Here is a 14667-nt window from a genome sequence, read left to right as displayed (position 1 = left end):
TTACCTAGTAGAATTTTGCTGAACTTACGCTGCAGTTTTTGGACATCACGGAAGAAAATTTTAGATAGTATTCCTTAAGCAAAAAATAAAGAGAGCTTATTTGATGAACTTTTAAAAATCCTACATAGAGTGCAACCTTGGATTTTAGTGCCTCACCTCACGAATAAATTATCTTAACATAAAACACCTCGTATGACGGACAGTAGCTGGAGTTACTAACGTTCAACTCGGTAACATGCGATTTTGAAATGTGTTTTGAGGTAACCTCTGCCTCAGAATCAACCCTTCTTGAAGCATAATTTTAATGTTTTCTGTCGTTTAACCGCCATTATAAAACCCTGACAGTAAGTGATTTACAGGACCATGACTTTGATCAAGAGGAAATTTATGGCCAGATTAAGTTGCAGGTAGAGACTTTGAGCACTTTGATACTTAGGGCATTTTTGTTGTATGTGATATTATGCCTCTTGTCAAAAGTATGAGTTAGAAAGATAATAGTGATAACGAGGTGAAATTACTCGATAAAATTAAAAATGACCTCCTCAAAAAGGAACTACAGCATCCTTAGAAGCAACAACTAAAGGCGACGGTGAAAGAAATGCCTCTACTTCTGATACTCAAAATTTATGGAAAATCGGGGAAGATGCAAAGTTTTCATTTACTAGCATCTCATAAAGCTGCAGTAATGCAGTTTTCAATGACAATGCAATATCGCACTTTAGACATAATTAAGACGCAGACAAAAAAATCACGTTAGACAAATTGTGAGTGAAACAGAAGTGTAGTTAATTTCAAACAATGTCGAGTGGCAATAAGAAACGCAGAAAAGATGAAAGGGGACGCTACCTAAAAGACAGTTAGTTATCTGATGTTTTTATGGTCGATACAAAAACAATATCTTCTTCATCATTCTTCACTTATGCCGTCGGCTTAGTGCACTCTTCTTTGTGGAAGAGCAATAAAATAAAATAAAGTTTTTATCTAACTTATCTGTTTAAAATTGTGTTTATCTTTTTTATATTTAATGATTTCCATAAGTTTTGAATTATTTCCTTGCGCACAAAGTATTGTTGTAAATTTTATAGATCCATTAGGTAATTTTATAACTGGAGACATGAAAAACGAGCAATACACTCGCTGAGACTCTAACCTGGACCTCTCAAATACGCGCCGAGTGTTACGCCAGGAATGCATGCAGAGGAGGGAGAAAATGCCTTATGCACTCCCTCTTTTAAAGGCCCACTGGGGATTAGGGGACCCAGTAATCAAAACATGGTGATAAAGAATCATCATCTACTACCTTTTTAGTTCGGGCGCCACTGTAGAGTCTTTATGTTTTTTTCGAAGCAGATGATGTGAAAAATGCGCAGTGCTCTCACTGGAACTCGAACATGGACCTCTCAAATACGCGTCGTGACTGCTATCATTACACCATGAAAGCATGCAGAAAGGAGGGAGAAAATATCTTATAAGTTTTCCGTTACATAGTATACCGTAACTGTTACAGTTTGCTGTTATAAAATAAACCTTTTTTTTTTTTTTTTTTTTTTTTTTTTTTTTTTTTTTTGTGGTGATCATAAGCCATATATTTAGACCAGGTGGATCGGGTCGTATACCTCTCATTTGTATCTTGTAGGTTTAAATAGCAATCATCTGTTATTCAGGAGTGAATTAATCCATTTTTCATTAATTTTTATCGGAAAAATTGCTTCGGTTGACGAACGGCCTTCAAAAACGAATTAAACTCGTTAACTGAAGTTTCACTGTAATTTTACAGCTTTAACTGCTTTAATTGTCCTTCATTTTAGCTTTCTAAATAAAATTTACTAACATATTTCTTCATCATACTTGGTATTTATTCCCAGCTGAAATTCACTAATCTGAAACCCTTGGTAATATTCAGATGTATCTCAAGATCACAGAAAGAGGGCTGAGCATTGGATGTCTATCCATGTGTAGAATGACGCATGAATTTTTGTAACTACTCGAGCTATGGTTTTATTCAAATAATTTCGCAGGGCTTAAAAGTACAGCATAATTTCCTTTGATAACCAAATATTCGATTGTAATCGAACAAAAAACTGTCTGTAATTGTTAAAGTATCTCTAAAATAACTATCTGTAACTTCAGTCGCCATTTATGATATATTTAGAGAAACAATTTAAATAATTCAATATGCAGCAGACATATAACAGACACATATATGGACAGATCACATAACAAATCTGACATTTTGTTGCGTTTCTTCTAAATTTTTGTCAAATGTAAAACCTGTATATTTTATTATAAAAAAAAAAAAAAAAAAAAAAAAAAAACCCTTTTCGTCTGATTTATTTTCCTTCCTACTTTTTATTTTCCTTATATATTTTGCCCGTCAATAACTAGTATTACTGTTTCGGATACATAATAAGTCTGATGACAAACTTACCATATATAGTGATTCTTTTAATTATTTCAAATTGACAGAAACATACTTCTAAATTTATTATATCATTTTAACAATTTATAGCAGCGTTGCATAAGATAGCTTCAGGCTACGTCGATTCGCGCATTCAAGAGCAGCTAAATCTCCTCTTGGGGATGCAAACTTGCAAATACAACCTATGACTAACCATACATCTGGCCTCACTCGGAAGCCTGCTCACTTTATATTACAAGTTCAACAATGCGTCACTTTTTTTTTCCATAATTAGAATACTTGTGTACGTTACCTTTACCACGAATGAAAACAATTATATTGTTTGCGAGAGTTGCTGATTTAAAAATCTTTTAATTCTCTTTAATGATGTGTAGAGGTTGTTGAAATAAGTAAGTATAAATCTGAAATAATTATTCAATGCGGAATAAAAGATCAAAGGAAAATGTATTCGTATTTATTCGAAGGTTTGTTCAAAGGCACATTTCGTTCCCAATTTTTATGATAAGACATTAAAAATAATGGATCATTTCATAATTGAAAATCCCAATCGAAGGTATATAATTTAAAAAAGCAGCACACACTTTATAGTTATCGTTACCATTCTTTTAAAGACGGCCAGCACTTGAATTAAATTAGATCTAGTGGCGAAAAAGATTCTCTGAAGTATGCTTAATGATGCTATTACGATAATGGGCACGTAAGTGAGGTATATAGTCGCTTCCCTCGGAGATATACTTTTTTAATATACTTGGGCAGTCGTTTTCAGTTATAAAATATGTCTTAAAGAATTAACATAAATATTTAAGAAATATTTTCTAGAAGCATCAAATATCTTTTGTCAATGTATGCAGTGTTTTGAGTATTAGCGTAAATGTTACTAAAATCAGTCTGTTTAAAAATTCTGTACTGCTAAATTATGGATACTTTTACGCTATGAATACCATCAGTAACAATCCTCACTTGATAATGGTATGGCTAAATGATTTTTCAGATTAATGACGCCTCACAAACACTGTGCAGAAATCATATTTTGAAGTACAGGAGGTGGCAGGAATTTCGCAAAAACTTTCTCGTTATTAAGTTTTTAAGAAAAATCATAAATGTCTTATTAACAAATTATTGCGCTTATATGGAACTTTTTATCTGAAAATTTTAATTTTTATTCCGCTAGTTTAGAAGCAACTTAGATGACGAAAAGAAAATATAGTACGATATTAAAAACTAAGTGTTATTATTGCTTTTCTCAAGAAAAAACGTATACTTTAGAGCAGGGGTTTTCAACCGGTGGTACACAAAGAAGGAAATTATTTTTATCAATTAAATTCAAAAATTAAAACTCCAACATCCTGACTGAGTTTTTTCTCTAACACTCGTAAATTTATGCGATATGAGCTTTGTTCAGGACTGGTAATGGGAGTAGTACTTTGTAGTGGTGGTACTAAAGGTTTTCAGTTTTATTTAGATGGTACGCGTTGGTCAAAAGGTTGAGAATCGCTGCTTTACAGCAATTTAATAACTTTCTCAAAAATGTTCATACTCGCATATTTGTAGCTTACGTTCTGTCCTAGTTTTCATTATTCTATAATATTACCTTGAATATTTTTAAAATACAAAATATGTACTTACTTCACATACATAAGAATTATGCATAAACGTATATAATTGTGATAAATTGCAATAGAACTAGGTGTAATGGATTTGAGGACGTTTATTTCGTAGATAGCATGATGATACTTGCAGACAGACTTAGCCGTATATATATCACATAATTTTATTGCTGGACAACCAGTTTTTGTAACACATAGTCTGATTCCCACATCATCATGAGCGCTATCTGCGCCCAATCTTTATAGTATTCTCTGAGATTTACATCTTAAGACATGCAATGGATGTTAGAGGGGTAAGCGATAGAATCCAAGAACACATGAAGATGTAATGTTGCGCGGCCCCAACCTGCACGCAACAATAGTGGTGACTGCTATTAACTGGAGAGTACACAAAGTCTTGAGAAGGGTTTAAATCCCTTTTTATTCAACTTTAGCAATTACAGGGCCCACCAGCGGCCGAGCGGTAAAGACGCTGAACACTGGTAGTTCGGTCTGAGGTTCGAATTCCGCGAACGGGCTGGCTGCATGGGCGTTTTCGTGGTTTTCCCCATGTGTAACGTGTATGCGAGCCAGATTCCCTTAGAAAGTCCTCCACGAAAGGCATCCCTCCCTTTAGGCAGATAGCCCTCGTGTGCTTTGCCATAATTAAATACACCACACCACACCGCCTTAGCAATTACAGATGCGTGCTCTTGACGCTCACAAACTACGCCGACCCGGCGGTAAAATAAAAATAAGAAACTAAAAATGAATAATAACAAGTTACTTCCTACGAGGCTCTCTAAACGTAACTAACCTAACCGCGTTCTAAGATACCGCTGATATTTCAGCAGACTTCTGAATATAAAGTTGAAAGATTCAACGATCTGCCGAGGCAAGCACACAGGCCGAAACGCGCGGTTCTTAACTTTCTACCTAGCAACCTCCACACTCGTGAAGCAAGAAAGCACACTATCGAACTCGTTTCCCTTCTATTTAACACAAAATACTTCCGCTGACAATTTGAATACTTTGCGCGTTCTACTAAAATTTACATACTCTGGCATTGGCAATTCCAGGGAAAAGTAAGGCTTGACAGGAAAGATAGTTTAAACTTAAAATAAATGTTAGTTAAAATAAATATAAACCCTACAAAGCAAAGCAGAAAAATTCGTAGCTAATAATACAGTTTGGAAGCTTAGTAAGAGAAAGGTTTCGGTTCTCAGAAATCGTGACCTGTGATTTGATAAAAGATATCTACTCTGCGTGTCACGTAAGGTTAACTAACGTTACGCAAGATGGATTCATTTTGAAATGATGCAGTATGATCGGTATGTTATGAATAATTGCTATGATAAATACAGAAAGGGGAAATGTCTAAATTAATAAAAAAATTAAGGGATGATAGTCACTTAAAATGAAAAGCTTGATTTATGTATTTATATCTTACGCAACACACATTCTTATCTTTTTCTACTACTATGTATGTATGAATGAAATTTTATGTATCATCATTTATTAATAAATATTCATAGTTCTAATTTTAGCTATAAATCTACCAAGAACTAGCTTAAAATAATCCTCTTCATAAGCAAACATGCGTCATTAATTTTTAATTTTGAGCATAATAAGAATTCGTAGTTTTCTTGCGTTCTTTTACTTCTTACTTATTCATAAACATTTATTGATATTAAATATATGTTATGTTTTTATGTAAAGCAGATTATGTACAATAAATTATGTATTTACGCAGGTTGACTGTTACGGTGAACCTGACAGATCAGGCAGACGCAAGCGAGAAATTCCCAAGTATCTTCCTCACTACACAAACGAGGTTTTCGAGGTAGAAATATCCGCTTTCCTCAGGATCAAATCTCATGTCCCGGGAGAGATCATCATTGAAGAAAGTAAGTTTCGTGCTCCTTAATTAGGAAGTTTTTAAGGATTGTACAACACTACAACACTCCTGACTTCAAATCCACTCTCAGGCTAATTTAAGAAGCGTTTTAATTCAGCTCTGTTAAACCACAGACTGATATACCGCAATTTCACTAAGCAAATAATTTCTGTGTGCATGCTACGATATGCTATAATAAGTTATCTTTTTTAATTTGGTAAATCCTCTCTCTGATCTAAAAAAAGTAAAGTGCCTACAGTAAAATATTTTTTCAAGCCTACATAAAATTTAATGGTTATCTGATTTTTATATACTAAAGGTAATGTATCTAAGGTTTCGTTCACAATTTAATGTATCTAAGGCTTCGTTCACAAGTTAATGTATCTAAGGCTTCGCTCATAAGTTAATGTATCTAAGGCTTCGCTCATAAGTTAATGTATGTAAGGCTTCGTTCATAAGATGGTTTTACGGTCCTAATAGAGATAGGCTGAGCTTCGTTGCTAGGCAACCAGAATTTGTTAAGTCACAAAAGATAGGTTTTGTCTGCAAAGTCTAACTTTTCAACTTTATGCCAGCTTGGTATAAGAACCAGCCAGTCATAGTGAAGCAAATACAAGCTGATATTTTATATTTGATACGCAATTACAGTCTGATGCAATAATTGTGGTAGACGCAAGTATTACAAAATGTTTATTTATGCAAAACTCCAAAATACGAAATTAGTAATCTGTAACGGTATGATATATTTCAAAGCATTTTGGTACATGTAACGGAACATTACACTTTTTACACTCGTGTTCTTTGTGGATTTTCTCGTACTTAATCTGCATACTGATTCATTCCGGTTACAAGCTTTTAGCTATGTGGAATGAGGAATACATTTCATCTTGTAATGCTTATAAATAATAAAGTCACCAAAAAGTTCCTTCCTTCTATTTACCATAGACTGAATTCCGAGTCTTTCCACTTGTTAAATTTTAAAGTGTCTCAGTTTTTATCTGGTCACGGTAAATTTGCAAGCTATCTGTTTCGTTTTAATTTACGATCAAACAATTTATGTGAATGTTCAAAAAGAGTTCCTCAGGATGTGGAACATTTGATTTTCTTGTGCCCTACATTTGATGGCCCTAGATTATGCTTACAGAACGATTTGAAAATGTGCGGAGTGACTTGGCCAGTGAACTTATCTGTTTTTGTGAAGTCCAGACTGCTGTTCTCTGCTTTTGTTCGCTTTATTTATGCATGTAACTTTTAATGTTTATTTATACATGTAACCTTTAATGTTCTAGTTAACTTACTTCTGTAAGCCCCGTGTTGTACATATGTGGTGCACGGGAAGTCTGTCTGTTCTCAAAGGAAAAAAATATTGTTCCAAAATAAGTCATTAAATATTAGATTAAATAGATCAAATTCTCCTCTACTTCCTCCTAATTGACATAAGGCTTCCTCTCTTATGCCAGGAGTCATCGTGTAGTCCCAGATTTTTGTACTATTTCTTATTTCTTTCCAAAGCCAAGACTCTGGTAGTTGATCGTCATCAGATGTATCATTAATAATCATTCGCCTATATTTTCTTTGAAAATTACATAATTCGTTACTACTGTCACTTTATTAGCAAAATTATTAGCACAATTCTCACTGTTTTCATCACAAAATCTTTTGCCAGAGAACATCTTGTGGGGTTGCTTCTCTAGAATTTATGAACGTAAATTTAGACGTGCGAATGCGACCAAGAGCAACTAGAAACTGATCACGATACAAAGAGATAATAGAAATACGAGTATTATATCATGAGCCTTGTCTGTGCCATTTACAAACCGCGACTACTCTACCACGGGCTATCCCCGTCATGTTTACAATTGCCCGGATTAGCGTGTTACACAAGTCGTGCAAATGTCCCGAACGTTGCGGGAGCTTGTATACAATTTCGGTTCAACATCTTCGAATCTAAATAGTAGGTTAAGGGGTTAAATACGAACAAATTTCTCAGATATTTCTTCACGAAGACATGCCTTCTCTTCAGCAGGTAGCCCTAATGTTCTTTGCCATAATCAAATAATACATTCCAATTTCAGCTGTCTTTGAGTACAAGCAAAGATGTCTGCGTGTTTGCATAGAAGTCATTTGCAAAATTAAATGCGTGGTAATTGCATAATATCAGCGGCATTTCAAGATTTTTTCCCCCAGGATTAAGGAATAAAGTCCATTTCTGATGTTAAGCATTTGAAAAATCAGAGATATCCCCTTTCCTCACAATGCAAGAAACGTTTAGCACTCACTTGTTAATCGCTGATCATCGCAATTCTTTCTTTCTAATTACAAGAAAACAACTCATACGTTGCAACTACAGATTTAATGGACAGTGCAGAAGGAAACACAAAACTCTGTAAGTTACCATAACAACCAAAAGATTTCTTCTTCAGTTCATTGGAATTTCTCTGTAATTTGGCATTTATTCCTCCACTGTCTAATTAAACCCAACGCTAGAGGTGGCGTTTTTCTTCCAAAATTAGTTTCAGGTTACCTAATTTCGGGTTACAGTTAATGAGTATCCAGAAATGAGCTCTAATAATGATCTAAGAAATGGCAGAATTTTTCATTCCTGCAGTTCACGTGTCATGTCTTCGTTAACAAATGCATTATGCAAAAATACGATTAAAAGAGGCCAAACCCAATCCACAGAGTTAATAAACCATAGTACAAAACACAATATACATTGACATTTATTTAAGTTTTTTGAAGCTCATGTATTATTTCTCAGCTGTTAAACTGAGCTGTCATTTCTAAACAAAAATATAATTTGAACAACTCTGAAATATTTCTTTGCTACCGTATTCAGATTCTCATGTAATCTCCGAAAGCTTTGAAAGCTGTGTATTCATGATTTTTAAATAAATATCTGTAGATTTTAATTACGTAAGTACCATGTGACATTGATATCGCTTTAAAAGACTGCGTTTTTTGTTGTTTGTTTACTATTATATTCATTTCAAAATTAAAATCTGCTGGGCATTTTTGGTATTGTGTTTTGAAAAATATATTTTTTTAAATTTTAGGCATACTTAGAAATAAAAATATTCAAAGGTTTGTACTGTTTTAGCAATACTAGATTAACGCAAAGTGCAATTACGTATATACATATATAATAAAATTAAACATTCTCTTGCGTTAATTATCTACCTGACAAAATATAAAAAAATAATGATTTTTTTTTAATTTGGAAATTTGGAAATTTAAATCGGAAAGTACTTTCTAAGGTTGGATTTAGATCCTGTTACGCCTCAAATAAGAAGAATATTTCATCTTCTTATTTGAGGGAAGTTTCGAAATTCCATAGTGCCTATCGAAAGTGTAGATTATCGTTCCGTGATATCGCCGCTCGCACTCATCGACATCCAACCACTGTCATTCGAATATGAAATCAGTGGATTGCTGAGGGTCATACTGAACGGCATGCAAAAACTGAACGTTGTCCGATGAATAACGCCCGAGAGAGCAGACATATTGTGAGGTCAGCCCTTCAAAACTCTACAACCAAATCACGGACCACTAGTCAGGAAATAGGCATGTTTGCAACACATGTGCGTCGATGTTTGCAGCAACGTGAACTATCAGCAGGATGAACATTACTTCGGCTTCCCTTGAAAATGCAGCATAGAGAGAGACGGCGACTCCCGTGCGCCAAGCGACAAAATTGAGTACATGAGTGGCACAGTGTCGGCTTTTCAAACGAGTCCCGCCTCTACGTGCAGTATCCTGATGGCCCTATACGCGTCTGGAGTATCCGAGGAGACCGCAGGTTGCCTGCTTGCATTCGATATCGGCATGGGGTGCTGCACCTGGTGTGATGGTTCGGGCAGCCATTGGGTACACGACACGCACAGCTCTAGTTTAAATCGACGGGAATTTGAAAGCAGATCGGTACATTTCTGACATCTTACATCCAGTGGCTGTGTCCTATCTAGTGGCTGTGCTCCAAAACGCCATGTTCCGACAAGATAATGCAAGATCACATATTGCAGACCTTCCTCGATACACAGGGTATTCGATTGCTGCCCTGGCCTGCACGGTCTCCAGATCTGTCACCAACTGAAAACGTCTGGTCATGGGTTGCTGAGAGACTGGTCTGCCACCCCTCTGCAGTTAATACGGTTGATGAAGTGTGGCATAGACTCATGGAAGGAGTTGCTTATTTCTGTCATCCAAGCCTAGTTTGACTCCATGCCTATTAGGGAAAGGTCTGTTTTAGGTGCCAGGGCTGGCAGCTGTTTCTTCTAATTTCGCACCCTGTAAACCTCTAAAATGCTTACAAATTTAATTTTGTCTTGATGCCATACTGTTTACGTCAATAAATGCATTTTTTGAATGTGCTTTCCTCCACGGTGTTGCAATCTTAATAGGCAGCAGTGTATTTTGTAAAGGAAAAAAAAAATAAAATCAGTGAATACCCGAGTGAATCATTGTACACTGAAAGTTTGTTTAACGAAGGGAAGGAAAAGGTAGCCTTATCCTTAATAAGATATACAAAGAATGTTTAAATCTTAAAGAACTTGATGGTTTCCTTGTATTTTCAACAGACATGCATCGCCATGCACTGTACGTAAATTCACGCCAAACCATCTTACTTTAATCCTGTTAGTAAATTATATTAGTAAATTCGATCACTCTGCTTTAGTTAATTCCTAAAATTCTTCTTGAGCGAAATATTGTTTATATATATTTCAGCGAAATATATACTTTTCTTGTTGAAGTAAGAAATTTTGAAATCTTGGTTTTTATATAATAGAAATATACGGATGCCGTTAGAACTATTTAACATGCTTGAGATATTCCAAGTCCAATCTTCGAAACTGCTAAGAAATGAAAGCTTTTAGCTATTAAGTAGCTAATAAAAATCCCAGTGAAAAACGCAATATATAATGTTTCTTAAATGTAAATGACTGCTCCTTGTAAAAAATCTAATGGAGATTCGTGTTAAAAGAAAGTATCAGTTGTACTGAAATGAAGAACGATAGAAACAAGTTCGACAATTTTTTGCGCGGGATGGACATCTATGCGATTACCGTGTCTGAAACACACGGTGTGGCGTTTACCTGTAAAATCAGCAGAGAGATTCCTTGAGGCGGATTTTGCCATGTCTTGCCATGTACGTGTGTAAAAATGATTTAAAACACATCTTTTCAAAAGCACTTTCAAAGACAAAATGTTGTTTTGCAGTTTTGTTCCTTTCTTTAAAATGGCAATTCAGCTAACTTTTGGTTAAAATCAGGAGCTAATTCCTTCAACCGCTTTGCAAAATTACATCAATATAAATTAAATAGATTAAAACGTGTCATGGCGACTATCTCTGGAAACAGCAGTGGATGTAATATAAATAAACATCAGTAGTAAAATGATTCGTTTAAGGTGACCAGTTCCCCAGAAGACCAAAATCATTTTGAGCCACTGTCTTTTCAGAGAGGTATTGGGACTACTTTTCTTAGAAGGCCAGATATAAATTGAGCAATATTTGACAAATAGCCAAATTAGCCAAATGAACAAGATAAGCCAAATGAAATCTGATAGTAGGATGTTTATACATTTATTTTAATTTCACTATTTACAAATTAAAAGTACTGTACATTTCTTAATACTACAGTAAGATTCTGTACACTACTTTAAAGTGCCCAACTACTAGAACTACTAGAACCAAAACAGGAAAAGAGAGCTTTAAAAATTCTGTTGTTTTTAATCTTTTTCATCTTGCACCTTTAATACTTTCTAATTCCCATCGCCAAATTCGAATGAAATGAATTTTCAGAATCTAATTGCGGACAGGAATCGCTTTGGAGACTTAAATACTCATTCTGGATTCACGCTACCACTCACTCTTCTCCCTTTTCATGGATTCACATTCCCCATAACTGACTGCATAAGCAGCTTCGAAGCTCTACAGCAACCAAACTCGACTCCCTTAGGCTATACATTACACCGCTAACAACGCGGATAAAGGCAGGCGCAATTATTAATCCTCCTTTGGTAGTTGGGGTCATGCAAGTCCTGTCCTTCGTATTTACGAATATTTAAATGAGGAGAACGAATGACATTGGGTGGAGAGTATTAGGGCTCATTTGCATTTGTCATACGGTCTCGTAGATGGATGGATTCCTAGCTGCGTAACTGTGACTGTGACACATGATGGAGAAGAGGATCCGCTTAACCTGTTCCCAAATTATGCAATCACGAATAAAGTTGACCGTAAAACGAACAATGAAGTTGATATTGAACTCTCGACATCAGCTTGGTGTGGTCAGGCACCATTATCCCTAAAGTTCAGAAAGCATATATTAAGCATGCAATGGTATGGTTGCTTTCAATTTCTTCCTTTCATGCCATTAATTCGTGCAATTGAATGATACATAGAGTAAGTTTTAAAATTGAGTCAACAATGTAAAATAGAATGATAATTTCAAAGAAAATCGATAACTCAATAGAATTCTAATTATTCCGAGTCAAAGCTGCAAGATTTTATTCTTCTATCTAAGCAAAGTAAAACTGTATTTATTATTAACTTATATAAACAATTATATCTTTTTACTGAATCTAAAGAAACGTGAAAAATTATTATTGTGTGTAATTATTATATTATTATATGTAAAGCATGTAAATTAGCTTATAACGTTAAAAAATCACTAAATTGTTACGAAAAATGGACAAACACTTACATATGTATATAGGCTTTGTTTAAATTTTGAGTTGTTCATCTGCGGTAATTTTAGTATTTTATTAATTTGCATTGTAAAAATATTTGAAAATTTAAAATTAATTAATTAAAAAATTTATTTAGTTCGACAGAAATATGCTGTAAGTTTTATTTTACTCACGTAGAAAAAAATTATTGTGTTTAATTTCAGTAAAAGAAGCATAAAATATTTGTTTATTTACGTTTAGAGCTGTGTAAATAAAAAATAACTTCACAGCTTTATTTTTTGTTAAAAAAAAATTAAATATATTTATAAGAAAATTATAACACAATTCTATATTTTATTTCCTTAAAAACATCCATTCCATTTCATTAAATAAATATATATATTATTTTAACTTTATGATCTTTGCTGAAATAAAGTACAGGATAATTGCGACTACACGAACTACAAAAAAAAAAAAAAATATTTACCACACTTAAAAAAAGGGGAGCGTTTCTCCATTATATGTGTGAGAAATATTTGCTAGCTTTGCTAAAAATATTTTTAAAAAACAAATTATCTTGTAGAGACATTAGGTATATTTTTGGAAACAGGGGAATTGAAAAATTAGCAAACGTCTTCGCCGAGAATCGAATACGGACCTCTCAATTACGCGCTGAGCGTGCAGACCCTTACACCACGAAGGCGGAAGAAATACCTTATATACTTCCCCTTTTAAAGGGCGACTGCGGTTTTTAGGGGATCCAATCGCTAAATCCTGTGTGGGGAGAATCATCATCCAACACCCTTTTAGTTCAGGCGCCACTGTAGAGACGCTAGTTATTTTTCAGAGGCAGGAGAATTGAAAAATTAGGAAACGCCTTCGCCGAGAACTGAACATCGGACCTTTCAATTACGCGCTGAGCGTGCAGACCACTACACCACGAAGGCGCGTCAAGAAGGGGGGGGGAGAAATACATTATAATCTCATCAAATTATCTTCTATCGATATATATGTTTTGGTTTCTAAAACTCTGATGTCACAGGGTTGCCCATCTTCTACTGCCATTCGGTAATGTTTACACATCATTCATATAGATTATAATTAGTAAGATAAAATAGTTGACTTCTAATTTGCTAATAATGCTTCTAAATTTTGAAAAAAAAATGATAGAAATTTAGTTAACTTGTTTATTGTATGTTTTACATTACTTAAAATATTGTTCTTTATTGTATATTTTATTTTTTTAAAAAAGTATTTTTATATTATTATTAATCATTCCGTAATAGTTGAAAGATAAAACTCAGCGATCTTCATTGCTAATTTTATTAGGCTTACAGATGTTTCCATTATTAAATGTGACGGCATTTATGGTGGAATAGATGAATTTGTTTTGCCTTTTTTTGATTCAGTAATACATCATATGCCAACTGTACTGATCTAATATGCCCAGATCATACATTGCGTTAAGTCCTGTATGAGCATAGTGACCCAGTAAGCAAGTGAATGGGTAAAGGTAATATGCAAAATACATAGAAACTTCTAGGCAAGGATCTCAGACATGCGTGGTTTTTCAGTAAGGAACATAACAGGTTACCAGATGAGCAGATGAGATGTGAAATTTTACGCAATTGCATAAAATCATAAACTCCTAGCATGCTGTATCTGAAATAACGATAGTCACTCTTCCAGTGTATTAATTTGATCTTAAGGATAAAAAGCTCCAAAGAATAAAATCAAAAATGAAAGAAGTATATAATACATATTCTCTAGATGAAGTGCTGATAGAGAAATAATCCAAATTCTTCTAAAATTAACCTCTGGAATGTAAATAAAATTTAAAAAGGTTAGTTAGAATTGTTCAAAATACATTACAGTAACATATGCTTTTATTCGCTTGCATAGTCTAAAATTCTTTTATGTTTTGTTTTAAAATCGTAGATAAAGTTAAGACAAAAAAGTATATTTTATTTTTGGTTTAACTAAGAATAAATACTCCAAAGCTCTTTTATTATAGCAATCAAACTCAATTCATCATCATTTAACGAAAATATTACATTCTATCATAATATATTCAATATTTTAAGTATTTAAATACT

The 14667-nt window shown here is 34.1% G+C and overlaps 1 protein-coding gene across 1 annotated transcript in view; it reads left to right on the top strand.

The window, feature by feature from the left end:
• LOC118186279 (uncharacterized) overlaps positions 1 to 14667 on the top strand; it is a 284508-nt gene that overhangs the window by 265172 nt on the left and 4669 nt on the right. Inside the window, exon 7 of the mRNA XM_085822330.1 lies at positions 5759 to 5912. Coding sequence (XP_085678456.1) covers positions 5759 to 5912 — 154 coding nt within the window. The remainder of the gene's footprint in view (positions 1 to 5758; positions 5913 to 14667) is intronic.

Source organism: Stegodyphus dumicola, chromosome 8 (assembly GCF_044657685.1).
Source record: "Stegodyphus dumicola isolate Sdum_Otavi_A_Nest chromosome 8, ASM4465768v1".
In the NCBI taxonomy this organism is placed as follows: Eukaryota; Metazoa; Arthropoda; class Arachnida; order Araneae; family Eresidae; genus Stegodyphus; species Stegodyphus dumicola.
The sequence above is the reverse complement of the archived record's forward strand: the minus strand, read 5'-3'. Positions and strand labels throughout refer to the sequence as shown.